General features: G+C 45.9%; 1 protein-coding gene across 3 annotated transcripts in view; it reads left to right on the forward strand.

The window, feature by feature from the left end:
• Positions 1–27,327, forward strand: part of Abl (tyrosine-protein kinase Abl) — a 92,882-nt gene that overhangs the window by 50,553 nt on the left and 15,002 nt on the right. For all 3 annotated transcript variants that reach the window (XM_084589652.1, XM_084589654.1, XM_084589653.1), the window contains exons 6-8: positions 14,422–14,557; positions 18,071–18,223; positions 19,257–19,346. In XM_084589652.1, the coding sequence (XP_084445778.1) occupies positions 14,422–14,557; positions 18,071–18,223; positions 19,257–19,346 (379 nt within the window). The remainder of the gene's footprint in view (positions 1–14,421; positions 14,558–18,070; positions 18,224–19,256; positions 19,347–27,327) is intronic.

Raw genomic sequence — 27,327 nt, forward strand, 5'->3', positions numbered from 1 at the left:
AATTTCGCAGCAGTAGGCAGCTTGAAGCACGAAGAAGAGGCAGCAGTGTGTCGGCACGTCATATGCAAAATTTCTGTGCGTAACTGTTGTACATTTCTGAACTATTCGCTCCTAAATGACGAAGCTAGCGAAATATAACGCCATGCTCATGCAAAGCTTTGGTTTTTGCATGAAACCTAACTCTCATTGTATTCGTAGCCATGTATTCATGCCAAAGCGGTACTTTAACAAGGTGTAAACAAAATCAAAAGCGTGATAGCATAAAATTTAATTACTGCAAAAAAAAAAAAAAGTTGCAGAAAAAGGGGATAAGAGAAGGATAGAAGGTATATCATAGTGCCTTCCCTTATTAAAGGGGTGATGGCATGGTCGTTCGATGCATTGCCGTCTTATACTTCCGTGAATAATATACAAGTCTATGATTCGACTCGTAAAGTTTTAGTGCCTAGCTTGCGGCGCATATTACAAAAAAAAAAAAAAAAAGCAATTGAAATTGGAATAGGGAAACTCCTTCGAGCATTTAGAAATGCTCGTGTGATGTCGCAAGAGAATAAGCGGCCGAGCGTCGTCTGCAATACAGGCTGCTATATCAAAGGACACGTCTCTTTTTCTTTTGCGGACAATTGACACAGTGGTCATCAATCATGCAGAAGTGCTTGATGAAGATGTTACTGCACAAAAGCGGTATAAAGTAAGTTATATTTTCTTCAGCACAGGGCATGATCACTGTCAACGGGCTGCATGGTTAGGTTCCTTAGCTTTACACCGGCAATGATGCCAGTACGACGAAGGGTTGCCTATCGCCGTAGTGTGAGGTTTTCGGCCTTGTGACGACGATGGAACTGATCAGCAGATGGTTGCCTGATCTGTTTTTGTCAGATCGGAGGCTGAGCGAGAACTTCACACCCGATGAGTTTACAGCCTGAACATCTGCACTCGGTAGCTTAATCATGTTAGAAAAAGGAAAACAAGCAGCTACACTTTATATGTTCCCCCTTCTCATCAGCAATGACCTTCGGCGCTGAACTGCCGGCCCGTTCCACGACGAGTAAGCCTAGCATGAGTACGCGGGATTCCGGTCTACAGTTTCGGCTATTACGGAGCGCGCATTTACAAGCTTTAGCGGTTGCATGTGACCATCAAGTGTAGTTCTGGCAGTAGTGACCCCAAATCGACGACTGCTTACATCATAAAACGCTGCACATTGAGTGGGAAGCGTCGATGTGACCCTGTCTGGCGAGCAATACTGAGGGCAGCCAGAAGCAGTCGGCGCCGATTGTGAATACTCAACGTAGGCAGGGGATGTAGTATCTACGGCACTTCTTACAGCGCTGTTGTAGTTTGTAAACAAATAAAGGGGCAACTGATGTAGAGAGAAGTGGATGATTTTGGCATTGCTAGCTCAGCTTGCATTTTATGCTGCGCGAATAATAAGCGGCATACATACAGTCATATACAACAGCTATATAAACAAACATGCTGGGAGCGCAGTCGCGAATCGGCGCATTCCTGCGAGAGTTTAATGCTCACACATTAAATACCGTATTTACTTGCATAATTTGCGCCCTTATTACCCTGATTTATAAAAAAAAACTATAAAAAAAAAGCCATAGGATCCATTCTTGATCTATTTTTTGTAAGTGGGGCTCTTTGCAATATCATAACCTGTGATGTCACAAATGGGATATCTGATCACAAGGCTGTACTTCTTAGCTTGTCAAATGTGTACCCAGATAGCCAGACTAATGTGCATTTCTTTCCCAATTTTTCGCGTGCTGATGATGAGTCTATTCTGGATGTACTTGATTTATGTTTTGATAGTTTTAGAAACAGCACTGCTAGCGTGAATGACCTATGGCTGTCGTTTAAAAATATTGTCTCCGACTGTATTGACCGTTTTGTTTCCAAAATTGCAAAAAAATTTGTTTACCGTAACCCATGGATCTCTCGGGAGACGTTACGCTTACAGCGAAGACTTAAAAGGTTAAAAAAGAAATCAAATAGAAACTTATCATTAAAACCAATCGTCGAAGAAATTTCCGAACAACTTAAGCAGAAAATAATTTGCGACAAAGAAAAATATTACGGAACGTTCCTGCCTTCGTTCATTAGAACGTCTCCTGAGAGGTTCTGGCGCCAAATCACGTCAAAGTCTTCCTCCACGAATGAATTTATTGTAGACAGCAAATGTGTACGTGATGAGATGGTGATTTGTTCTGCGTTCAACAAATTCTTCCAATCGGTATTCACACAAGAAAATGGTTGTGTCCCCAATTTTTCGGTATCGCTACCTGCCATGACTGCTGTTGTCATTTCAGAGACCGGTGTTTTTAATTTGCTCCTGGATCTTGACGTGAAAAAATCTTCAGGCCCTGATAAGATACCAAATACATTTTTGAAATGCTATGCAGAGTGGTGCGCGAAATACTTGTCCATTGTATACACTAGATCTTTATGTGATGGTTCTTTACCGGATGACTGGCGGACAGCCGAGATTAAACCTTTGCACAAAACCGGCAAAAAAAGCACACATTGAGAATTATCGGCCTATATCCATGACGTCCACATCATGTAAAATTTTAGAACACATAATTCGTAAACATATATTAGGTTTCTTGGAAGAGCACAAAGTACCTACAAATGTTCAACATGGTTTCAGGTGTGGGTTTTCTACAATTACACAATTAGTTGAGACAGTACACGATTTCGCTCAATCGATTAATCAGGGAAAACAAACCGATGTGATATTCATGGATTTTCGCAAAGCATTTGACAAGGTGTCGCATAACAAACTAATTCATAAACTAAGCTATTACAGTCGACGACCGGTTTTTCGGACTTTCAACGGACCACGAAAATGTCAGAAAAATCGGGCAGTTCGAAAAAACAAATGCGCACTAAAAAAGCTCCATTTATTGCCTATTATTCACTTTGAGGCCGGAAAAAGTCATGAATGCTTTTCTGCACCAGGCTCAGATTCCATGCTAACAGGTCCACCTGAATTTCGCTTGAATCAGCTCAGCTTGCGTCCTCTGCGCTGCTGCAGGTGAGTCATCATCGTCCTCGCTCTCAGACTCCACAAGCACTTGGCGAATAATTCCTGTATCTATGAGCCCAGAGCACAGTTCCAACTGGTGGTCCACGTCTATGAACTTTGAAAACGAGACGGCCGATGGGATTTCGACACCAGCAGGGCGAAGGTTGTGAATGAACTGCTCACTGCCTGACAACTGCTCGACGATGCTCTCCTCGTCCAAGGCAGCCGACTCGTCATTCAGCACAAATCCCGCGTCGCGGAAGCAATTGCGCAGCGTTGTTGGTGCTACAGACTTCCACGCATCGGCGAGGATACAGTGAAATCTCGATACAACGAACTTCGCGGGACCCCGCAAAAAAGATCGTTATATTGAAATATCGTAATAACGAAATAATCGGAAATCAAAGGTAATAAATGCGCCACAGAAAACTTTCATACCTTTAAAAAGGGTTCTCGCGTGACGGCCCAGACAATCATCAAACAGTAACACAATGAGCAGTTTTCTTGGTTGTTTATTTAAAGAAATCGGTAATTTTCTTCTGGCGACTGTGGCACATGCTTCCCAGGACAAACGCTTCGATGTCGTCGACTTTCTTGTGGACAGCTTCGGGCACTTCGTTGCAGCGTGCGATGAAAGCGCGAAGCTTGCCGATTGAGGCCAATACATCTGAAGTGGATACAGGTTCGTCCGCATCGTCCGTACGCGACGATTCTGTGTCGTCGTCGTCCAGGTCTTCTTCTTCATCATTTTCGCGCACGCTGGTGATGATGTCGTCTACGGTGAGCTCGGCTGACGTCAAAGCTTCGCTGTCACACTCCACGTAGTCTTCGAACGTCACCGATCGGTCGACGGACAGCTTCTCGGTGACCTCGTTCCACAAGGCACTGCTATCGTCTAGCAGGTCATCACTTTCTTCGCAGTCTTCTGCGCGTGCCGATTTGACTAGTCCTGCTTTCCGCCAGCAGTTTTGAACAGTGGACGCCTTAAGATTCCACCACGCTCCAGTGAGCATTTCTGCGGCTTGGCGAACGTTAACTGTAGTCGGGAGCCCGAGCCGGATATTAATAAGCAGCCGCTGCACCAAGCGCTTGCGAAATTCTCCCTTCACACTTTTAATAATCCCTTGGTCTAAGGGTTGGAGCAATGCAGTGTTGTTGGGAGGCAAGAACTCCAAGCGCACATTTGTCAGGCGCACGTTGACGATGTGTGTGGAACAATTGTCCACGATCAAAAGTATTTTCTTGCCATCCCTCCTCATCTGGTCGTCCAGTTTGGTAAGCCAATCCGAAAACAACTCTCGCGTCATCCATGCTCGCTTATTCGCCCTGTACTCACATGGCAAGGATGTGACATTCTTCAGGCAGCGAGGACTGGCGTACTTCCCTATGACAAGGGGCTTCAGTTTTTTTGTGCCCAGTGCGTTGCAGCAAAACAGGACGGACGCCCGGACACGGGATTTCTTCCCGCCCCTGCACTTTTCGCCTTTGAAATTCATTGTTTTATCGGGCAGAAGCTGGTAGAAACAGGCCGTTTCGTCGGCGTTAAAAATGTCCTCCTCGGAGTAAGACTCCGCGATCTCCTGAAAGCGGTCGTCGCGCCAGGAGATTGCGCAGTCTTTGTCTGCAGCTGCTTCCTCGCCGGAAATCACTTGCCATGTAATTCCAGATCGTTGGCGAAAACGAAACAGCCAGCCGGAACTCGCTTCAAATCCGGTGATTTCGAAGGCAAAGGCGAATGAACGAGCTTTTTCCTGAAGCATCGGGCCAGTCACCGGAATGTTCTGAAGCCTAGCCTCCTTGAACCAAGCGAGGACAGCTTCGTCCACTTTTTCATAATTCCCCAGTCGCAAACGTTTCCTTGCGGGATCAAGATGGGACTGACGATGAAGCTTGGTGATCTTCTCCCGATCCTTCAAAATGGTCGCGACGGTTGAAGGCGCAATGCCGCGCTCCTTGCACACGTTGACCTGCTTTTTGCCGGCGTCCAGTTCGTGAAGAATTTCGACCTTTTCCTTTAACGAAAACTGTCGTCGCTTGTTTTTAACGCCGGCGCCAGCAGAACTCATAGTCAAGCACTTTGACTTAACACCACGTAAAACTAACTCCGCGTCTTCGAGAAGCTCGGACAAAAACGTGGCAGCTGGCGAGGCTTCGTCCGCGTCACCACTCAAACACAACAAAACACAAAATGGCCGAAGCCGAAGTCTCGTTTGCAGTCCCGAAGAAAGTTTTTGAGAAATTTAATTTTGAGAAAGTTCGTAATAACGAGGTGCGTTTCTACGAGAGAGCAAATAAATTACGTACGTAATTTTGAAATATTCGGAATACTGAAATTCGTAGTAGTGAAATATATTTACATAGGAAATGCAGGTGTTTTGGCGGGAATTTTTGAAATATTCGTAAATTTGAAAAAATCGTTAATGTGACGTTCGTAGTAACAAGAGTTTACTGTACTAAGTGCTCCAAGGAAATCGACAGAGTAGGTTTTTCCACTGTCGAGGCACACCACAACCACCAAACACTGAATCACAACACCGACTCCGTTGAGTGCCTTCTCGCTGTCGCGTTGCACGAAAAGAAAAAAAAAAAAATCTTATAAAATCCGGAAACAGAACTGAAGCCGATTCAATAAAATGCGAGCCACAGTAGCGACAGAACGTAGTTCTCGCATCAGCATGACCACGGCTAGGCCTACACGGCAAACACACAGGGGAACAGGCAGTAGAAGCGATCACGCTTAAAAAGAAAAAGAAAAGAAAAGAAAAAAAAAAGCACTCCGGCAGTGACATTGTCCCAGAAACGGAAGCTGCTAGGCAAATATTATAGCCTCTATCCAGCGTGTTTAGCTAAGGAGCGGCACACAAGGCCGGCACCGGTTTCGAGGCTATCGAAGGAAAAAGTAAACAAACAAGATGGCGGCGACACCGCTCAAAATGTGTGGTAGTTGGCCCGGCTGACGCTTGGAATGTCCAAAAAATCGAATAGCCCTCATTTGAATGTCCGAAATTTTGAGCAGCGTAATACATTGACTTTATAAGGCATGTCCTGGGGCCGGGAAAAAGTCAGAATAATCAAGCATGTCCGAAAAATTAGGTGTCCGAAAAATCGGTTGTCGACTGTATATAAAAAACGACCAGATACTTACATGGATCACAGCCTACCTTTCAAACAGATGTCAATTTGTCACCCTAAACCATACTTCTTCCAACAGTGCCCAGGTTGTGTCCGGCGTCCCCCAGGGATCTGTTTTGGGACCACTTTTATTTTTGTTATTTATTAATGATACTGTGTCTCGCCTTTCAATCCGCGTGAAGCTTTACGCAGATGATTGTATATTGTACAAAGATGTTTCTTCAGTTGATGACCAGGTGTGTTTGAATAATGATCTAGAAAAGGTGATTGCATGGTGCAACGATTGGCAGATGTGTATTAATTGTGAGAAAACCGTTTTCATGAGAATTACACACAAGAAAAGTCCTCTTCATTTTGTGTATGGTACTAACAACGCATCATTACTGGAGGTAACAGAATATAAATATTTGGGCTTATGAATTACTAACAACCTTTCATGGACAAAACACATAGATACGGTTGTAGCTAATTCTCTGCGCAAACTTTTTTTCTTGAGGCGCTCACTGAAGTCATCTCCGCCCAGTGTCCGCCTATTAGCTTACAACTCCCTCATCCGTCCACTGTTAGAATATGCCGTAAATATATGGGACCCTTTCACCTTAACTAACATTCATAAACTTGAGCGCATACAGCACAAGGTCGTTAGGTTTGTATTTAATTCATATGGTGTGCGTCTGTCAGCGAGCTTGTGAAGCGTAGTGGATTACCTTCTGTGACTGAGCGCAATCGTATCTGCCGATTAAAGTTTCTTTTCCAGCTCGTAAAAGGTCATAATACAGTCGAACCCGGTTATATCGAATTTTGGTTATATCGAACTCACGGAATATCCCCTTGAAAATCCCATGTAAAAGTACAGGAAAGCCGCGTCATATATCGAACTTAATTTCACCTGTCGTTCGATATATCGAACCCCACACCACGCACTTGAAAGTGTGCCTTCCCCAAAGACGATCGCATCACCCTTGGCCGTTCGCCGCGTTACGTTTTCAAGCCATGCTCAGAAGGAATGAGAAGGAGCAGTTTGGCAACGGTTGGTCTGGGCAGCGCCGCGCCCATTCCCCAAAGGCGCGCGCATCTGCAGTTACCGTTTCCCGCGCGCCAACACATGACGTTTACAAGCCATGTGCGTGGGTATGCCCATTCTTTTGCCGAGCTATCTCTCTCCTTCAGCACACGCTACACATGCGTCAAGCCAGCTCAGTCCGTTTTCAGACAGACGTCGGACACTTTCTCCAGTGTGTGTTGTGAACACTGCGCGCGGCGGCTGACGTCGCTATGGCGCCTGCGGACGTTAAAAAGCGGCAGCTTTCTTCTTCTTCTTCTTTTTATTTTATTTTATTTATTTATTTATTTTTTTAAGAGTCATCCTTTCTTATCGTTGTGCTATTCGGACGTTAAGCGGCGGCAGTTTTTTTTTTTTTTTTTTTTTTTTTTTTTTTGCGGGAGTCGTTTATTCTGCATGTATGAACCAACGAAAGCACGCTGTCAGCTGCTGCGATCATGATGCCACCCCAAGCGCGTGGCTTGTGCAATCAAGCCATCACCGACACTCTGCCAAGTTCGCTCCCTGCCACCGCAGGAGCTATCAAAAGATAAACGCCCCCCATGTTATCGCTGGCAGCATCTTGGCACGCTGCCAAGAAATGAGCTGTGGATGAGACCACCGAAACGGAGTGACGTGTGCCATTGACATGCAAGCGAAAACGCGCGAATTTCTGCCGCGGTGACACAGAACCCTTGTTTTGAGCTGCCGCGGTGGCTGGAGCGGCGAGAGGGACGCAGTTCCAACAAGTTTGAAATTTTTCGCCCTGTCGCTGCCGCTCGTTGCTGAGATAGCTCAATCGCTTGCATTTGAGCGAGCTGGCCTTTATGCATTTTTTTTTTTTTTAATTCTCGGGTGCAAAAGTGGAGGGTAAGTTCATTATGCGAGTGGGTTGATTACGCGACAAATACAGTATCATTTTTTCGCATCGTAAGTGCCGTCACAAGCTGATTTCTGTATATCGAATTATCGATATATCGAACTATTTCGCGATCCCCTTCGAGTTCGATATATCCAGGTTCTATTAACACTTCCAATTATATTACTTACTCTTCAGGTTATAATACGAGACAAAGGCATGCACTAACAATAACCCCTGTGAACGCGCAAAATAACTGTTTTAAATATTCTTTTTTTCCGAGGACAATTACAGAATGGAATAAACTTAATAGCGAGACTGTAACTCAGAGTTCTTTACTAATGTTTGAAAAGTGCCTGCAAATTTTATCAATTTGAGTGCGTTTATATGCTTGTATTTCTTTTTGGTTTTCCCACCCTGCTATGATCTGTACCAGATCGCAGTATCTATAAATAAATAAATAAACCGCATATTTTGCTCACCTCATTGCGCTAAAACGCCAGCATGCGCGCGGGAACACACAAGCAGACCACATCGATGCTGTCGATGCGGCGCACTGCCAAGGCCAAGCCAAAGCAATCCCAGCCAAAGCGAAGCCATGGCGCAATAGTGCTCGTTGTGTGTCTGGCGCTTTCATTTTTTTGTTGTTGGTGGCTCGGCCTTGTGCGTAGTGGTTTGACGTATGGTTGTTCGGTTGCAATGGGCTACCACAACTATCCGGTGAAATTTAAACTCCAATTGATTGAATTTGCCGAAGAAAATAGAAATCGTGCCGCTGCCAGGCAGTACAAGTTTAATGAAAGCCACGTGCGGTACTGGGGAAAGCAGAAGGCAGAGCTAATAAATGCAAGCTCGGGAAGGAGAGCATTTCAAGGACCTAAGAAAGGTAAATTCCCCACCGTTGAAGAACTCGTGCATTATGTTCGCGAGCATCGGGCCTCCGGGATCACAATGTCGTGCGAGATGCTGCAGTTCCAGGCGAGGAAAATTGCACGTGAGGAAGGGATCCCAGCTGAGACATTCAAAGCAAGCAGGGGTGGGTGACCTGTTTTATGAGACGCCACCACCTGTCTCTGAGACTGAGGACAACTCTCTGCCAGCGTTTGCCCATAGACTACCAAGAGAAAGTGGTGGCATTTCACCGTTCCGTGATAGTGCTGCGCATGACGGAAGGTTTCATTATTTCCCAGATCGGGAACGCTAACGAGACGCCGCTGACATTCGACATGCCACCCAACATCACTGTGAGCGAAAGGGAAGTTCCGTCTGTTGCCATAAAAACAACCGGCAGCGAAAAGCAACGGCGCATTGTAATGCTAGCAGTGACCGCCGACGGTCGCAAACTACCACCCTTCGTCATATTTAAATGGAAGACGATGCTGAAATTGAAAGTTAAAGGGCGTATCCATGTTCGTGTCCATGAAAAAGGGTGGATAAATGAGGCACGAATGTTCGACTGGCTGAACACTGGGGGGGAAGCAACCAGGCGCTCTTTTGCGGCTGCCATCGATGTTGGTCCTTGATAGCTTCAAGGGCCATCTCATCGACAGTGTCAAACAGAAGTTGAAGGAGATGAAGACCAACCTGGCTGTCATCCCAGGCAGCCTAACATCAGTCCTGCAGCCGTTTGGTGTCTCCATTAACAAGCCGTTTAAAGACAACGTGCGGAAGTTGTACGTCGGGGAGATGGCCAGCAGAGAACACGGTCTCACTCCAAAAGAGTGAAGAGGCCTCCTTTGGAGCTGGTCTGTGAATGGATACTGGCAGCGTGGTCTCTCCCAACATTGTGGAGCACAGCTTCAAAAAAACGACTGTCAAACGCGCTCGACGGAACCGAGGATGACGCTATTTGGGACACCAGCGACGATGGTGACAACGGCCGCGATGATGTCGGCCATGTCTCGGAATCCAGTTTTTCCAGCAGCAGCTCCGACTAGACAAAGTATGTGCACTTAATAAAGGAAAGTATTTTGCTTTTATATGATGCCTCATTTTTTTATATATATTGCGCGTTATATCCTTTTTGCGGGTGAGTTTTTAAGGCATGGTCGTGAAATTTTCGCATAATTTGCACACCCCCTTTTTGAAGCCTTAATTTATAGAAAAAAAAGTGCGCAAATTATGAGAGTAAATGCGGTACTAAATGGTGTATACCGTATTCATGCGAATCTAAGATGGCCGCAAATATAGGGGGACCCCTTCAAATAACAATGACATTGAGGGAAAAAATGTTTAAACTCCTTTATTGCAACAAACGAGTGCAATGACCATTACCTACTGTCACTGCTGCTGCTGGCCTCATTGTCGCTATCTTCCCACAACATATGATCCTCCGTGTCGTTGAGGTTGTTGGAAATCCTGCATTTCTTGAATGCGTGGACGATCATTTCATCCGGAATGTCGCGCAAGTGTTCAGGATCCACCGCGCGAGCTCAGACAACGAATGCTCGCTTCAACCTTCCTGTAGGCGTCAGTGCGGGTCCCCCTTGCTCCGTCCACCCACAGTAATATTTACAAATATTGTCCTTCAGAGGCTCGTTCAGACAGACATCTAAAGGTTGCAGCTGAGAGGCCATCCCAGGATCATCCCTCCTGGGATGACGATAAGGTTGCACCGGTTGTCAGCTATTAAAGCCTTGCTAGCGTCGGGCCAGCATCGAATGTGGCCTCGCCAGCGCTCCTGGACAATGGAACCAAATGGTGCGGTGCCAGTCGTTGAACATGTCTGCAGTCATCCACCCCTTTTCATTACAGTGGATGATGACACCATCAGGAAAGTCTTCTTTTTTCGGCAATGTCTTCCGGTTGAAGATTATGTATGGGGGGAAGCCTTCTACCATCCACAGTACAAGCTAATATTATGGTCACCCGTTGCTTCTTATTTTGGCTGTCCAAACTTTCACGTCTTTAGAGCCAACTTTTTGGACAATGTAGTTGACCAGCATGTTAAAATGTATCAGTGTTTGATCAGCGTTGCCTGTTTGTCCCAGGCTGTAGCAGTGTTGGCAGCGCAGCCCGATGACGTAACGCTGAAATGAAACTAGTACCCCTGTCAAGCGCGCAAGTTAAGTGCACTTACGGAGAGTGTCACTCGCTATAAGTACACTTTGCCCAATCTAAACGCCGCAAATGGAGTGCACTCTGAAAAAAGTACACTTTGATTGAAGTATGTTGTGGGGAACATGCCTTCTTGCCGAGTGCGTAGCCTTGTCGCCAGCGATTTCATTGGTACAAAATGTAATGCATAAAAAAGGACACAGAGGTTCATTTTAGCTATTTAACAGCGCTTAATAAAATTATTCGGTTCTAGTGGCGTCGGACCATGGTCGGGCGCTGCGTCGTCGCACGTCGCCACATTGGTCTGTGTAGGCTAGGGAGCCATCTCGGCCGATTTTGACTTGAAATATTCTTGAAATACACTTATAATGCTGTTATAATTTTCATTTACGTTGGCAAAAAATAGGCTGTGTTTGTTTTTATTTAAATTCAGTGCACAACAATCAGTTTTGGAATATTTTTTTCTTTTTAATGTACTCTCGATGACTGATTTTTCGGACATGCTTGATTATTCGGACTTTTTCCCGGCCCCAGGACATACCTTATAAAGTCAATGTATTACGCGGCTCAAAATTTCGGACACTCTAGGGAGGGCCATTATTTTCGGACATTCCAATTGTCAGCCGGGCCAACTGCCACACATTTTAAACGGTGTCGCCGCCATCTTGTTTATTTACTTTTTCTTAACTGCCAGGTCTCCCGAATTATCCGGGAGACTCCCGAATCTTGATGCTTTTGTACGATTGTACGACCAAAACAGAAATCTCCCGGAAACGCTCCCACGTTTGGCCAAATCCTTTTTTTAGTCTGGCCACATTGCTCCAAGGCTATCTTCCACTTGACACCGATTGACATCGTGATCAGTGAAAGGTTTTAAAAGCATAGTGGGCCAAGCGCAGTAGTTAAAACTGCCAGAACTACTTTCACTTTGCTGTTTGAGACGGTAGCGCCGCCACCGCTTGGGGCGGTTCAGGTGTGGCACTAAGGTCGGGTTTTGTCTAAAGTTCCGGTGGCTTAATTTCTTCCTATAATGTTTCTACACTAACACCGGCTTTTGCTTAGGCAACTTTCGTGTTTACTTGTATTCTTTGTTGCCTTCGGCAGCTCAGTTGCATGGTCTAGTGCAGTTTCCAAGAGGCGTGCGTTGTGTGTTGTTTAGTGCCGCTAACGTAGTCTTCGGCCATGGCGCTAAGCGCAAGAAATATCTTCAGGTCTTCCTAAGGCAATATACTGCTGAGTTTGGATGTATTGTGCAGTCTCGGAAAAGCGAACATCATGCGTTTTGCACAGTTTAATTGTGACACCAGCATCTCGCATGGTGGCAGAACGGACTTGGCTACGCACATTTCGCCGAAGAAGCACTCAAGCAACCTTCAGTGCCAAGACAAGCAACAGCATCTCCAAGATTTCTTCGGTGCACAAGACAGCGATGTCATACATGCGGAGTGCTTGTTTACCGATTTCTTGTTGGAGCATAACGTCCTGCTGAGCGCCTCTGAGCACGTGGGACCTCTGTTGCGCAAAATGTTCCCAAAGTCTGACGTTGCGAAGCGCTACGCATGTTCTAGAACCAAGACGACAGCTATTGTCGGTGAAATGGCGCGTCATACACAAGAGAGCACGGTGAGTGCCCTGAAAAAGAGTGTGTTTTCAGTTGCCGTGGATGGCAGTAACGACAGCCAAGCACAGCTGTACCTGATTGTGGTTACGTATTTTGTTGAAGAATTTCTTGCGATAGCAAACTTCTCGGTAGTACTCAAAAGAATTTCTGAAAAGGGCAGCATCTGCCACATCGAAGATTCCCCAACAGTGAGCAGTGATGTGGCACGTCAGTGGTTTTCAAACAAAAACCACCCAATTCCCACTCTTTTGAATTAAATAAAAACAACTCATTCAATATAACCGCCTAGTAACTCCGTGGTCATGCTGATGCGAGAACTACGTTTTTTCACTACTGTGGCTCGCATTTGATTGAATCAGCTCCAGTTGTTCAAGAAGTTGTTTCCGGACTTTATAAGGCGTTTTCTTTTTGTTTTGTTTTGTTTTTTCTTCGCGTGCAACGCGGCAGCGAGAAGGCACTCAACGGAGTCGGTGTTGTGATCCAGTAATTGGTGGTGGTGGTGTGCCTCGACAGTGGGAAAACCTACTCTGTCGATTTGCTTGGAGCACTTAGCATGCTCGCCAATGCGTGGAAGTCGATGGCACCCATAACGCTGCGCAAATGCTTCCGCCACACGGGATTAGTGCTGAATGACGAGTTGGCTGCCTTAGACGAGGAGAGCGTCGTCGAGCAGCTGTCAGGCAGTGAGCAGCTCACTGACGACCTTCTCACTGCAGGTGTCGAAATTCCATCGACCGTCTCATTTTCAGAGTTCACAGACGTAGACCACGAGTTGGAACTGTGCGCTGGGCTCACAGATGCAGAAATTATTCGCCAAGTGCTTGCAGAGTCTGAGCGACGAGGACGATGACTCACCTGCAGCAGCGCAGCCGACGCAAGCTGGGCGTAACGAACTTTCATGTAGCGAATTCCTCGATAATACGACGTTTTTCAATTCCCCAATGCCGCCCCCATTGAAGTGCATGTATTTGAAAACTCCATGTAACGAACATATGACGGTGGTTGACCTTGATATAACGAACTCGTGGTGCCGACTGTCTCTTAGCTAGTGCGAGTCACTAGAAATTTGGCACAACCCCGCAAGTTTCAGGACAATAAAACACGAACTGAAGTGAAAGGAACATCTACTATAGCAAAGAGCGACCGCGGTTGATATAGCGCTTCGTGTTTCAGCACCAACGCCGCATCTCCTTGGCAGACGCAACAGTCTCCGCTGCTTTTGCTTTCGGAACATGACACTACAATAGTTGATAATTAAAAGCGGCCATAAATAACAAAAAAAAAAAAATACTCTGAGCGAGCAGCGCGCATTCATTGCCGCCACGCTGTTGCTCGTGGGCCAGCGCGCGTCTGTTGCGGGGACAGCAGAGCGCGCCGGCAACGCGAGGCAGAGTCAGTTTCCTGGAGCAACAGTGGTGGGCTAGCGCGCCCGCGGCGGAGCCAACGCGTGGTCTCAAGGTTGTTTCCCTTACATCAATTCTTAATCTGGTTTTCGTTCTATGCTGTCCTTTTGGGTCTTCATGCAAAAACTGTATGTAACAGTAACCTGGATGTACCGAAAAATCGCGGACATTTTACAATTTCGATATAACCAGGTTTAACTGTAATCGCAGTTTCACTATAGTGCTGGAAAAAAACAAATTTCATTCCTTCATTGCCTTTTGCATTTTCAGGTTGCAGATTTTGGCCTTGCTCGACTGATGAGGGATGACACATACACAGCTCATGCTGGAGCCAAATTTCCTATCAAGTGGACTGCCCCTGAAGGCCTTGCCTACAACAAATTTTCCACGAAGTCAGATGTATGGGGTAAGCTGATGCTGCTGAGCGGCTTTGTAGGGAGCTTATTCCTATTTGCTGGGACAGAAATGTGCTTTCTCAAGTGTGTGACACCTTCAGAATCAGTTGTCTGCTTGTGGCTACATTTGGATGGTGTCAATGTAGGCATCGTGAAGTGATGGTGATATCTCGAGAGCTCTCAGCCAAGCCGCCAGCCCAGTGTCCAGCATGAAACATCAAAACATTGAATGTGCAATCCCCCAATTGGCACAAATGAATAAAAACATTTTGCTCTCACCAGGTTCATAGGTATGGCATACAGTAAAACCTCGTTTATCCGGATCTCATTAACTCAGAAATTCGGTTAACTCTGGACTCACTGCGCGGTCCTGGCACGACTGTGTATAATTCAGAGGCGGCAAACGCTCATTATCTTGGAGGCATTTACCTGCATGGCGGTTAACTTGGAGAACTCCAATGAGGGCTACCGACCTTCCTGCGTTAACGTGCAATATTGCACAGATGTGCATCCACAGCAGGCGGGCCACGGGAAACCAACATGAAGCGAGCCAGTCTGCGCGCTGCTCAGCAAAAACGCAAAACAGCAACAAAAAAAACCCCAAAAACTTAAAGGGACACTAAAGAGAAAACTGAAGTGGGCTTGCATCGATAGAATGCCAATTCCTGATTACAAAAAATCCACTCTTACTGAAAACAGAGCTGTTATAAGGTAGTAAAGAGGAAGAACAGAAATACAGGTATCGTTGCCACAGCCGAAACTCGCAACTACAAATCACGTGACGCGCTAGGGATCACGGAGGCTGACAAATGCGAATTACGTTGCCCGTTTGAATGCGGTCGTAGCTTTTGTCTCGAATATAATAACACGCTTTTATCATACGTAAACGACGGCGAAAAGACAACGTAAATGTTGCAAGGCAAATACAAAAATGTACTTGGAGGCGCCACAGGTGCCCACTTCAGTTTTGGTTATGTTTCGGCTCGGGCATTTCGTGCGCACTCGGATAGTTTGTTTGGACCTGCAGAGCCTGAATTACGAGCTTGGAGCAGCAGATACGCCTGGCTCGTTCCCATTTGAGCATTCGGAGGTGCGAGCGAGCGAAATTCGTTGCCGCTGACACGCTCCTTCGTTCACACTTATGCGCCAACATATCGCCGCTTCGACTGCGAGCTCCCGTTAACCCTGACCGGACCACTCGACTGCAGCTACGTACGCCACGAAAAGCATACATATGCTAAGTACCGAAGGAAAAACGCATTATCATTCAATTGTTCACTAAATCATGGCACATCTGACCAACATACTGCGTCAACAAGACCTTCAACGTGCTATTTGCAGGCATCGTAAACCAAAGGAGCATACTTGCCGCTCATTGCAAGGAGAGCGTCGATATATTGCGTCCGTCAGCCGGCGAAAAAAAGGGCCTCGGGTAAAAACTAAAAATAACGAAGCACCCGAAATACATTACAAAAGGTAAAAAAAAAAAATCGATTTGCAAAAAAAAAAAAAAAAAACCCAGTAGCGGTGAGATTCGAACTCGCCACTGCCTGCTCCGTAACGTTCGGCACTAACCGCTCGGCTACGCCGCGCCCCAGGAACTCCGGAAATATTTCAGCATTTTACGTCATGGCCCCATTTACAATAAAATGTTTCTGCTGCCGGTCGTCTAAAGATTACAACTTCTTGACCATCGGAGCATGCTGCCTGCTCTCACGACTTGCAACTGATGTTCTGGATGCCTATGCGCACTATATTGTGCACTAGATCCATTTTAACATGTGGTATTTCACAGCGCTGGCAAATTTAGTGGCGCCGGCTCTTCGGTCATGCTCTGCTACCGTGGACGTAATTTTCGCTGAACACGGAGCTGTAGCACAAACCTTGAAGGAAAGAAGTGCGACGAAGCTTCATAACTGACAAGCGCAGCAGTGAGGACACTATTTTGCTGGTAACTAAATCTTATTTGTATGTAAACATGTCTGGAAGCGTTGCGATGACCGAGGGCTCAGTTTGTTTATACACAGTGCAAGAAGGAGCGCAAAAGCTGGACAAACATGTAAAGTATTGTGCATTACAAGCGCTCTGTTTTTTTTTTTCTTCCTTTATGTGCCCATCGCTCGGTAAATTACTCTCTTCATCGTTTTATTTATTTCGGCTGTGGCCGTCGTTGCGAGTACGCTGTTCTCCCAACGCCGCGGGCCGCGCCGACTCGCTAGCTATCACGGAGTCTCCGCTTACGTCATAGTGTGCGTCACTCAACTCCGACTATGTAGTCAGAGGGAACAGTTTGAATTCGACCGGCAGGAACAAGAAAAAACCTCAACTTCTTATCGCAATATCTCAGCAATTATTCGATTTTTTGCAGCCGGATATGCGGCGACAGTGTCACCAAATGTAGTTTATTAGATTTTTATAGCATCTTCAGATGTCTTTAGTGTCCCTTTAAGGGCAAGAAATATGATGATGATGATAGCGGATCATGTGAGCAGTGGCAAGATGGCACCGATGACCGCGCGCTTGAAAGGGAGCAGCCACATCATCGTTGTCAGGGCGGCGAGCATGGACGTCGAGACTGACTGTCATGGCTGTCACTGCTGTCCGCGTGGCTGCACTGGCTGCATGCCTGATTTCTTTGTCGCGATTGTTTGTGGTGCGATGGTGCTAGCGCGCGAATCATACAAATAAGTGCCCGTTGCTCTGTTCAACTGTGTTTGGGGCGTGTTGCCGCTGCCGTTGCGCTCCACAACGATGGCGACCGCCACTCCATTGAACCGACGACGATGTCGCAGTCGCTGGCATGCTCACCGATGACTACATATTATCAGAAGTTCTTGATGAAGACAGAAATTGTTCCTACGATGAAAGTTATGAGCAGCCGCTGACACGATGTCCCACTCTGCAAGAGACCGCCGAGGCTCTCACTGGAGGAATTTTGTGTTGGATGACGCAACAGTGAGCGTGCGCACCACCACTGCGCAAATTTCAATGAAGAAACAAACAAAAATAACACAGCTTTTCATGAAATAAAGCTATGTGTATGCCCAGTAACTTTTTTTGTTGTTGTTTTCATGGTAAATTCGATAATCCAGAATTTGGTTACCTCGGACATTTTTGCTGGTCCCTTGCAATCTGGATTAACAAGGTTGCTGTATATGGTGCAGGTTTGGGCTCCATTTTCTTTAACAGTCCTCAAAATAAAATAATGCATGCTGCAGTGCGCCTTATCTGACTCTTGTTCGAATTGTTCTAAGTGTTCAAAAAGTTCCGTGCATATTTTATTCTGTTCGAATGGATAGTTATGAAGATACCCTGTTTGTTTCATTCAAGCGATTGAATAGGAAGATATTCGAATCACTGTTCAAAATTGTTGAATATTGGTCTTTTGTCTTCACTTGAACTTCTAAATTGTTCATTATTGATTTGACAGGTGTGCATAAATCTACTTTCAAGTATCTTAAGGACCTGAGGTTAATTATAATGCTCTAATAGTTAATGCTGTGTGTCCTGTTGTGATGTTGCAGCATTTGGCATCCTGCTGTGGGAAATTGCTACTTACGGGATGTCCCCTTACCCTGGTGTGGACCTAACTGATGTCTACCACATGCTGGAGTCTGGTTATAGAATGGAGTGCCCGCCTGGTTGCCCTGCTAGAGTGTACGAGCTCATGCGTCAGTGTAAGTCATGTTTAATGGTAACTGTACGAAGTGGTTTTGCCTGGAGTAGAATAAGAGAGATTTAGCTTACCGCGATCCGCCACCGTGACTCTCTACCGCGCGTGGGCGGGGCGCTCAAGCTGATTGGTCCCAACGCGGCAGGTCTGTGTGCCGACATCCAGTATGTGGTGCCATCTATCGGCGTCAAGGGGGGTCTGGGCATGCACAGTGGAACGCTCGGTGGCGGATCACGGTAAGCTAAAACTCTCTAATGTTGCTATTGTCGTCTGGGTGTCACGTCATGATGGGAAGCTCCCGTGCTTTTTTCGCTGGCCATAGAATGTGTTACTCATGTAAGGTTAAGCTGTAAGGACCCTAAATAGGTGATTTTCAAAACGTGCTGCGTGACAGTGCTTTAGTGTGCATGAGAAGGAAGCTTGAGGCGTGAATATAATCTGAACAAACCAGAAAAGCAGCATTTACTTTTTTCAGTTCACTGTGAAATGTGCTGGGCAAAGTTTGATGTTCCACAGCAGTCAGGTATGCAAAAATGCCTCTGTACTGAACTGAAACTAGTTCACATTAATGGACTCCATGTTGTTGAAAGCTGTTCCAACCCACTCAGCTACAACGTGCCCAAGAGTTTATAGTACTGCTTTGGCACGCAAGAATTCATTTATCATTGGTGGCAGGTTTTTTTGTTTTTTTTATGAAGAACTGCCATGTTGTGACCACCGTTTCTTGAGCTGGAAAGGTACTAATTTTGCTCTTTTGTTGGTAATGTGTTACTTATGTGATTTTGTGTTAATTTCCTGACTGATATGAAAAAGAGGTGTTAATTTCAGTTGGTATGGTATTCAGCAGGCTTAGTGCCCCTGAGCATTCTGCTGTCTTTTCGTGTGACCGTCCTTCGGGGCTTTTCCTAGTTAGTTCATTTCATCTGTATAACTTTTAAAAAAAATGCAGTGCTCCTGTTTGCATAATTTGTGGCATTCCTTTGGATTGCTGGTGTGCATATTAGTTTGCAGTGAATATTTTGGTTTGCTTTTTGCAGGCTGGCAGTGGGAGACCACAGACCGTCCAACATTCCAGGAAATACACAACACATTAGAGAACATGTTCCAGAATTCGAGCATTACTGAAGGTGGGTGTAGCATCTTGGTTCTAACAGTGAGGGATGGCACATTGATATTAGCACGGTACTGGAATGCATCCCATACATTTGCTGTTCATCTGCAACTGAAGCCTTGGGCGGCCACTACTAATGGCTCAATTTTTCAGACAGTTGCTCTCACAGGGACACTGCTGCTAGTAGCTATGTGCTTCCATTTCATTCACCTCAATTTGAGCAATCACTTACTCTAAAAGCGTAGAGACACCCTGCCATGGTGGCGCTGTGGTTACGGGCGCTTGACTACTAAGACCCTTGTCAAGCGTGCAAGTTAAGTGCACTTGTGGGACTTCCGAGTGCTTCGAGTCACACTTTTGAGATAAGCGCTGCTAAACGGGAAAACAGAGCACTCGCAGTAAAAAAAATGGTGACGGACAAACAGCTAATTTGTTAAAGTTGTACATTAAAAAGAAAAAAAAATATTCTAAAAATTTATTGTTGTGCATTTAATCTAAATAAAAAGAAACATGGCCTATTTTTGCCAACGTAAACAAAAATTATAAAAGTGTATTTTAAAAACATTTCTAGTCAAGACTGGCTAAGACGGCTTCCTAGCCTACACAGACCAACATGGCGATGTGTGACGACGCAGGGTCTGACGATGGCCTGATGCCACTAGAACCCGAATAATTTTATTAAGCACTGTTAAATAGCTAAAGTGAACCTCTGTGTCCTTTTTTTTAGGCTCTACATTTTGTACCAATGAAATAGCTGGCTATAAAGCTACGCACTCGGCCATAAAGTGCGTTCCCCATAACATACTTCAATCAAAGTGTACTTTTCTGCGAGTGCACTCCACTTGCGGCATTTAGATTGGGCAAAGTGTACTTACAGCAAGTGACACTCGTAAATGCACTTGACAGGGGTATAAGTCAAGGTACCGGGATTTGATCCTGAGCACAGTGGCTACGTTTTTATCGAGGTGAAATGCAAGACGCCCATGTGCTGTGCAATATGAGTGCATATTAAAGAACCTCGGATAGTCGAAAATTTTCTGGAGCCCTTTATTACGGCATTTCTCATAGCTTGATGTGCATTGGTAATGTCCATAGACCACAATCTGCACCTAAAAACGTAGAGACATCACGGTGATGTTGTGGAGATAGATAAACAAGAGTGCATGTGTATTGAAAAATGTCATTCTGACACTACTCTCTATCCCACCTAGCTATTTATCATTTACTTTTTTAAAGCAGTGATTGCTCAAAGGAATATACTGAATTGAGCAGCACTCGGCCAGTATCTTTTCAGTCAGGTTAAAGAGTTGAGGCACCAAATTATGGGGAGATCACTTGTTTAATGGCTAGTATTACAGTCAAATCTCATTACTACAAACACCACAATAGCGAATTTTTAAAAATCCCCAACAGATTTTCTATGTTTTCAATGTAAAAATATTTCAGAATTACGAATTTCAATATAACGTATATTTCAGAATAACGTGCATATTTTATTTTTTCTTCTATAATCTAGGAACATCAGTATTATGAATGTGGCTAAAATTAACAGCACCGCAGCTCGCAACTCTTGCGTGAAACAGAAACCGCTGTTTCTGTGTGTGGCCCGTGGCTGTAGCTATCATTATCAGCATATCTAGTGCCAATTCCTAGCGCCACCACAAAGCTGTGGTTTAATACGCAGTAGACAGCATGCCTAGCCATGTTGTGTATCGTTTGCTGATCGGTCGTTTGTGCCATTTGCGCGTGTGGGGAGGTATATATTTTTGTCGCAGGTTATCCTATTGTGAAATTTGTGCGAGCTCTGACGACTGCGGCCAGCGAAGGTGCCAAGAAGATAGGAAAGCAGCTTTTGCTGCAAGAAATCAACAGGGGAAAAGCAGATCAGCCTCTGCAGGCAGCTAGCATTGCCCCATCAACCACCGCGATCGTTTTGAAAGACCGAGACAAGATTTTCAAACTATTTCAGGGAACACTGGTGATGAGATCATATCGAACTCTGATGTTTTTTTGCGCATGGACAAAGTCCATACTTTCACAGTCAGTGCAGTCACGCACCAGATGGGGGGAGGGGGGGGGGGGGGAGGTGTTGCACAAAGTGGAAGGTGTATGTACTGTAGTGTAGTGTGTGGTTCTGTGTGCTGCACGTGGCAGAAGAAAATAGCTGACTTCTTCACATAAATCAGCTTTGAAGTTAGTGTAACATTTTTATTTGAGATTTTCCTTGTCTACACACGCACCTACTGCCAAGGCACCTCATTTTCGTGCCTAGGTTTGACCAATGGCTTATAATCGTATATTTTTAATTACAATGATATTTCAAAATAACGACCATTTTTTTGCAGTCCTGATTGATTTGTTATATCAAAATTTGACTGTACCAGTAACTGCGGCTTCTCTGTGACTTCCTCACAATTGCAGAATCTCGTAAGGTCGAACTACTGTGGATGTCATGTTTAGAAATGTGGCCTCATCCTTAGGAAGCGTATTTTCTATAAATCAGGAATGAAGGGGCCATGTTTTTTTAACAGTAGTGATTAACCTCATTTAAAACTGGCACAAGTGTTTTCAGTTAGGCACGTCCTGCTGTGCTGTAACTGCAATGAATTTACAGTCCAGTTATAAATATTATTGCGAGAGCAATACTAAGTTTGGTAGAACTGTCCTTCACAGTAGCCCGTCGCGCCGCTGGACCTTGAGCCACTGCCGCGCTTTACATATGGCGCACCTTCGCCATGGCAACGCCGTTGCCATAGCAACGCGATGATGTCCGCAGTTATTCCGCGGGGAGTGGGGGGGGGGGGGGGGGGGGGGAATGTGTGCTTTACGGGGAGGGGAGAGGAGGTGATGCTTTTGGATATAAGCGCGCTTCACCTCAGTGGAATTAGCCTTCGATGCCATGACATTTGAATTTACGTTACCTTTATGTCACGGGCAAGAGCTACCTACTCTGGTCGCTCCTTTGATATGGAAGGTTGATATCAGATTTGCCTGCCAGAACCATTTGCATTCTCATTACCCCTACGACATGCAGGCACGTCCATACGGCTTGGTTGAACCGTGACTTTATATGTGGGCTGGTAGCTTATGCTCTTGCGTCATACGCTTAAAGGATGAGCTTAAGTGTCCCCAGCAATGTAGTATCTTACACTGATAGGGCGTGGTAGGGGAATAATGTAGCAAGCAAATGAAGCTTCTACCGTTGCTTTCGCAATTCAACTAGGGTTTAGCCAGAGCTAAACCACAACTAATTTTTTTATTTGGGAAACTGTATGCATATCTTTTGGGAAAGTGAAATGGCAAAAATAAATACAGTTGAACCAGGATATATCAAACGTGAAGGGGATCACGAAATAGTTCGATATATTGAAAATTTCGATATACAGAGATAGGCTTGAGACGCCGCTTGTGATCGTGAAAAATGATACCTTAATATTCACATAATCAACCCACTCGCATAATGTACCCACCCTCCGCTTTTGCTTCCGAGAATTTGAAAAAGAAAAGCGTTATCTGTTGGCATGTCCCTCCGTTTCGGCTGTCGCATCCACAGCTCATTTATTGGCAGCGCACCAAGATGCTTGCGCAGCGATAATGTCATGGCGTGATTATCTTTTGACTGTACCAGCTTGTGTGTTAACTGTATGGAGTATACCGTATATTGCCGATTATAAGTCGACCCCCCAACTCGCGACCCCCTTTGGGCAAAAAAAAAGTTAGACTCCGAATTTAGGTCGACGCTGCCGCACCCTGCATTCCTAGCTCGCCCAAAAAGTATTTCAGAAGGCCGAGTCATAAAGAAAATTTATTCGTTCATGAGAAATCTGTTGTCGCTTGTGAGGACACAGTCGCGATCATCATCTTATGAGCCACTGCTGCCGCTGGTCGTCGGAAGCAGTGCCGAAATGCCGCACGTGGAGAACGCCGCAGAGACCATGTCTGTTTTTAGTCCATACCAGGCATCGTTGACCCATTGAGCCACTTCGCCCAAAGAAGCTCACTTCAGCCTTCCTGTTGGTGTCTTTGGGTTTTCTTGCTGGAGCCACTCGTTGTAGAATGCACCGATGCGGTCTTTGAATGGCTTGTTCAGCGCCACATTCAGTGGCTGAAGAATAGGTGTCAATCCGCCCGGAATGATGACCAGGTCGCATCCCGCGTCCGCTACCGCTTTTTTCACACGGTCGGTTATGTGGCCGTGGAATGAGTCCAGGATGAGCATGCTCCGGAGTTTCAGCAGTGCCCCCGGACGCCTGCACCACACGAGACGAAACCATTCGAAGACCATTTCATCATTAAAAAATTCCTTCTCATTCACCCGCACGGTGACTTTTGGCGGGAACTTTTCCTTCGTCGGGATTGTTTTCCTCTCGAACAGAAGAGAAGGAATGGCGGCAACTTGTGCCCGTCTGCCATACAGCATAACATGACCGTGAAACGGTTGTGCATGTTGCCCGTTGTCAGCAGGCGGACCTGGTGCTCCCCTTTTGCGGACACGGTCCTATTGCTAGGCATACCAAACCAGACTGGAGTCTAATCACCGTTGCCTATTTGACCAAGCAGGAATGAATGTGTGACCCACAGGTCATTCACGTAGGGCAGAAAGGCGCTCCGTTTTTCTTCATAGGCTTCGGGCAACTGTTGGCATACGGTCGTTCGGCGCCTCAGGCTTAGGCCATTCCTTTTCATGAAATTCGTCACCCACTTCTTAGACACTTTAAGGGGGGACACTGGTTTTAAAACTATTTTCCTTATTTACCAATCAAAATTGATGCAACTTGGTGCGTTTGTGTAGTTTTTTGTGCAGATTCCAAAACTGCAATTATTTCTTTTGTGATCCAATTACAGTCGAAACCGGATATATCGAACTCGAAGGGGATCGCGAAATAGTTCGATATATCGATAATTCGATATACAGAAATTGGCTTGTGACGGCACTTACGATGCGAAAAAACGATACCGTATTTGTCGCATAATCAACCCATTCGCGTAATGAACGCACCCTCCACTTTTGCACCCGAGAATTTGAAAAAAAAAAAAAATGCATAAAGGCCAGCTCGCTCACATGCAAGCGATTGAGCGATCTCAGCGAGGAGCATCAGCGAGAGCAAAAAATTTCTAACTTGTTGGAACTGCGTCCCTCTCGCCGCTCGAGCCACCGCGGTAGCTCAAAACAAGGTTTCTGTGCCGCCGCGGCAGAAATCGCTAGCGTTTTCGCTTGCATGTCGATGGCGCGCGTCACTCCGTTTCGGTAGTCTCATCCACAGCTCATTTCTTGGCAGCGTGCCAAGATGCTGCCCAGCGTTTCTTTTTATTGCTCCTGCGCTGGCGGGGAGCGAACTTGGCAGAGTGCCGTGATGGCTTGATTGCACAAGCCACGCCGCGCTTGGGGTGGGCGTCATGATCGCAGCAGCTGACCGCGTGCTTTCGTTGATTCATACATGCAGGATAAACGACTCCCGCAAAAAAAAATATATATATATAAACTGCCGCCGCTTAACGTCCGAACAGCACAACGATAAGAAAGGATGACTCTCAAAAAAAAAAAAAGAGAGAGAGAGCTGCCGCTTCTTAACGTCCGCAGGCGCCATAGCCACGTCAGCCAGCCGCCGCCGCGCGCAGAGGGTTCGCAACACACGCTGGAGAAAGCGTCCGACGTCTCTCTGAAAACAGGCTGAGCTAGCTGGGCGCATGTGTAGCGCGTGCTGAAGGAGAGAGATAGCTCGGCAAAAGAATGGGCACACCCACGCACATGGCTTGCAATGGCGCACGGGAAACGATAACTGCAGATGCGCGCGCCTTTGGGGAATGGGCGCTGCGCTGCCCAGACCAGCCGACGCCTCTGTTGCTTCTCATTCTTTCCGCGCATGGCTTGAAAACGTCACGCGGCAAACGGCCAAGGATGATGCAATCGTCTTTGGGGAAGGCACAGTTTCCAGTGCGTGGTGCGGAGTTCGATATATCGAACGACCGGTGAAATTAAGTTCGATATATGACGCGGCTTTTCTATACTTTTACATGGGATTTTCAAGGGGATATTTCAAGAGTTCGATATAACCAAAATTCAATATATCCGGGTTCGATATAACCGGGTTCGACTGTATTCCACGAGATAATTACATCAATTAGTCTAATTCTTACAAGAACAAATACAAAATGACCACTGAAGAAAAACCTCAAATGAACACATTGCTGGACACTTAAAAGAATGATGAACACAATGTTGCAAGCAGTTTTTTGATTAAGCAATTATTTCTTGTTTTATTGCATAACAAAGTTCAAAGGTCAAAATATAGCATATGATGGTCACAAAAAAAAGCCATTTTAAAAATTTTGAACAAGAAATTAAAAAATCTACTTGCAACATTGTGTGCTCCACATATTTGGCTTTATGCTGAAAAAAAATTATTACTCTATCTGCAATAGGTGCCGAGATATTAAGGCCGCAAAACTGCAAGTGGTCGACAATGCATGTTTTGTGAAAAGAGCAGAAAAGAAACAGGGGATTATTTAACAGACATTCACTGGTGTAATGCACACATTTACAATTTGAAATGGCTAGAAACCTCCAGGAATGTAGTCTCTTTGCTTTCCAATGTCCAAGTGTCGCCTCTTTCATTTTGATTTGCAGTTGCAGCACATTCATTTGTCACTTTTTCGGCTGCGCGAGTCACATGCAGGCAGCGGCTTTTTTTTTTTTTTTTTCTTTTACGTACGTGGTTTTGCTATGTACTTGCATCAAGACCGCGGTGAGGAACGTTTATTGCGGAAAAGAAATGTAATTTGGAGCTGTTTGCTGCTTCCCAGTGCTCTGCATTGCACTGGCAAGTGCATTCACTAAGGACTATGAACGAGGTCCGATCGGCGCAAACGCGCGGCGAGCTCTACGAAGACGACGTGTCCCGCAGTTTACGCATTGGAGAATAAGTTTGACGGCGATTTCTTATCCTCGTTCACTTTTTTAAATGCCAATATCGCCGCCGTATGTTTTACGCTTCGTCAATCTCGGTAAACTGTGTAGATCTGACGATCGCGATATCGCCTCGCCAAGCGGACAGCCCGCCGCGCTGCCGACATCGTCACGAAAGCAATCCGTGTACCACTTCGTTGCCGGAGTTGGCGCGAGTTAAAGCTTTTTCCGTTTTGAGCTTATCTTTCTCCTCATCTGCGTCCTGCGATATCACTGTCGCGGCGGGTGCGACCGCTGGCAGCAGCAGTCTCCCGTGCCGGGGAACACGCTAGGCCTACTTCAGGCTCGTGCACACGATCGTTCAGCGCACGACTTTCGTCGGCCTGAGCGCGCACAGCCGGGGGAGGGCATCACTTGAGATTATTATTCAACTATTTTTTTTTCACTTTTTTCACAAATTCTGGCCATGAACGCACCTCGCGGTTCGGAACCAAGCGCAGCCGGCGTCACGTCTCCGCCGTCTCTCCGCGGCTCGGGCGCGCCAAGCAGACGCCGTCAGCCAGCTCCACCAATGCGGTGACGCCTTATCGTCACGTGCACCCCAAAAGCCAATGGGATTGCAAATGCCGCGTTTTCTTTCTTGCTATTTTTTATGCGACCAATGGGCGAATTTAAACGGCAGAGGCGGCAATTTGAAGACTAAAGACGGCTCTTTCGAATGAGACCAAGATGGCTACGGTGCCGCGCACAAAATGGGAGCTATGCCTCGCGGAAAATGGTTGTTTCTGGGGTCGTTTTCGGCCCAAATTTGGGCGACATCGATTATATAAATTGGCATTGTGACTAAAATACCGACCCTAGAGATGAAAAACTTAGCAGATAGGTAGATAAAGAGCTACTGATTTCGCAAATCACATTTTCTAAAAAGTGATTTTTTCGCGATTTTTTGGTCCGAAAGGCCCGTGTCCCCCCCTTAAACTCGGTACGCGGGATGCACATCTCCTCCGCAACAGCACGTGCCTTTGTTTCAATGTCACTGTAGCAAACACTCAGGCTCTTGCTTTTCTGGTCGTGAACCCAATCTCGAACC

This window comes from Amblyomma maculatum, chromosome 1 (genome assembly GCF_055883805.1).
Source record: "Amblyomma maculatum isolate TAMU_Amacu chromosome 1, ASM5588380v1, whole genome shotgun sequence".
Lineage (NCBI taxonomy): Eukaryota > Metazoa > Arthropoda > Arachnida > Ixodida > Ixodidae > Amblyomma > Amblyomma maculatum.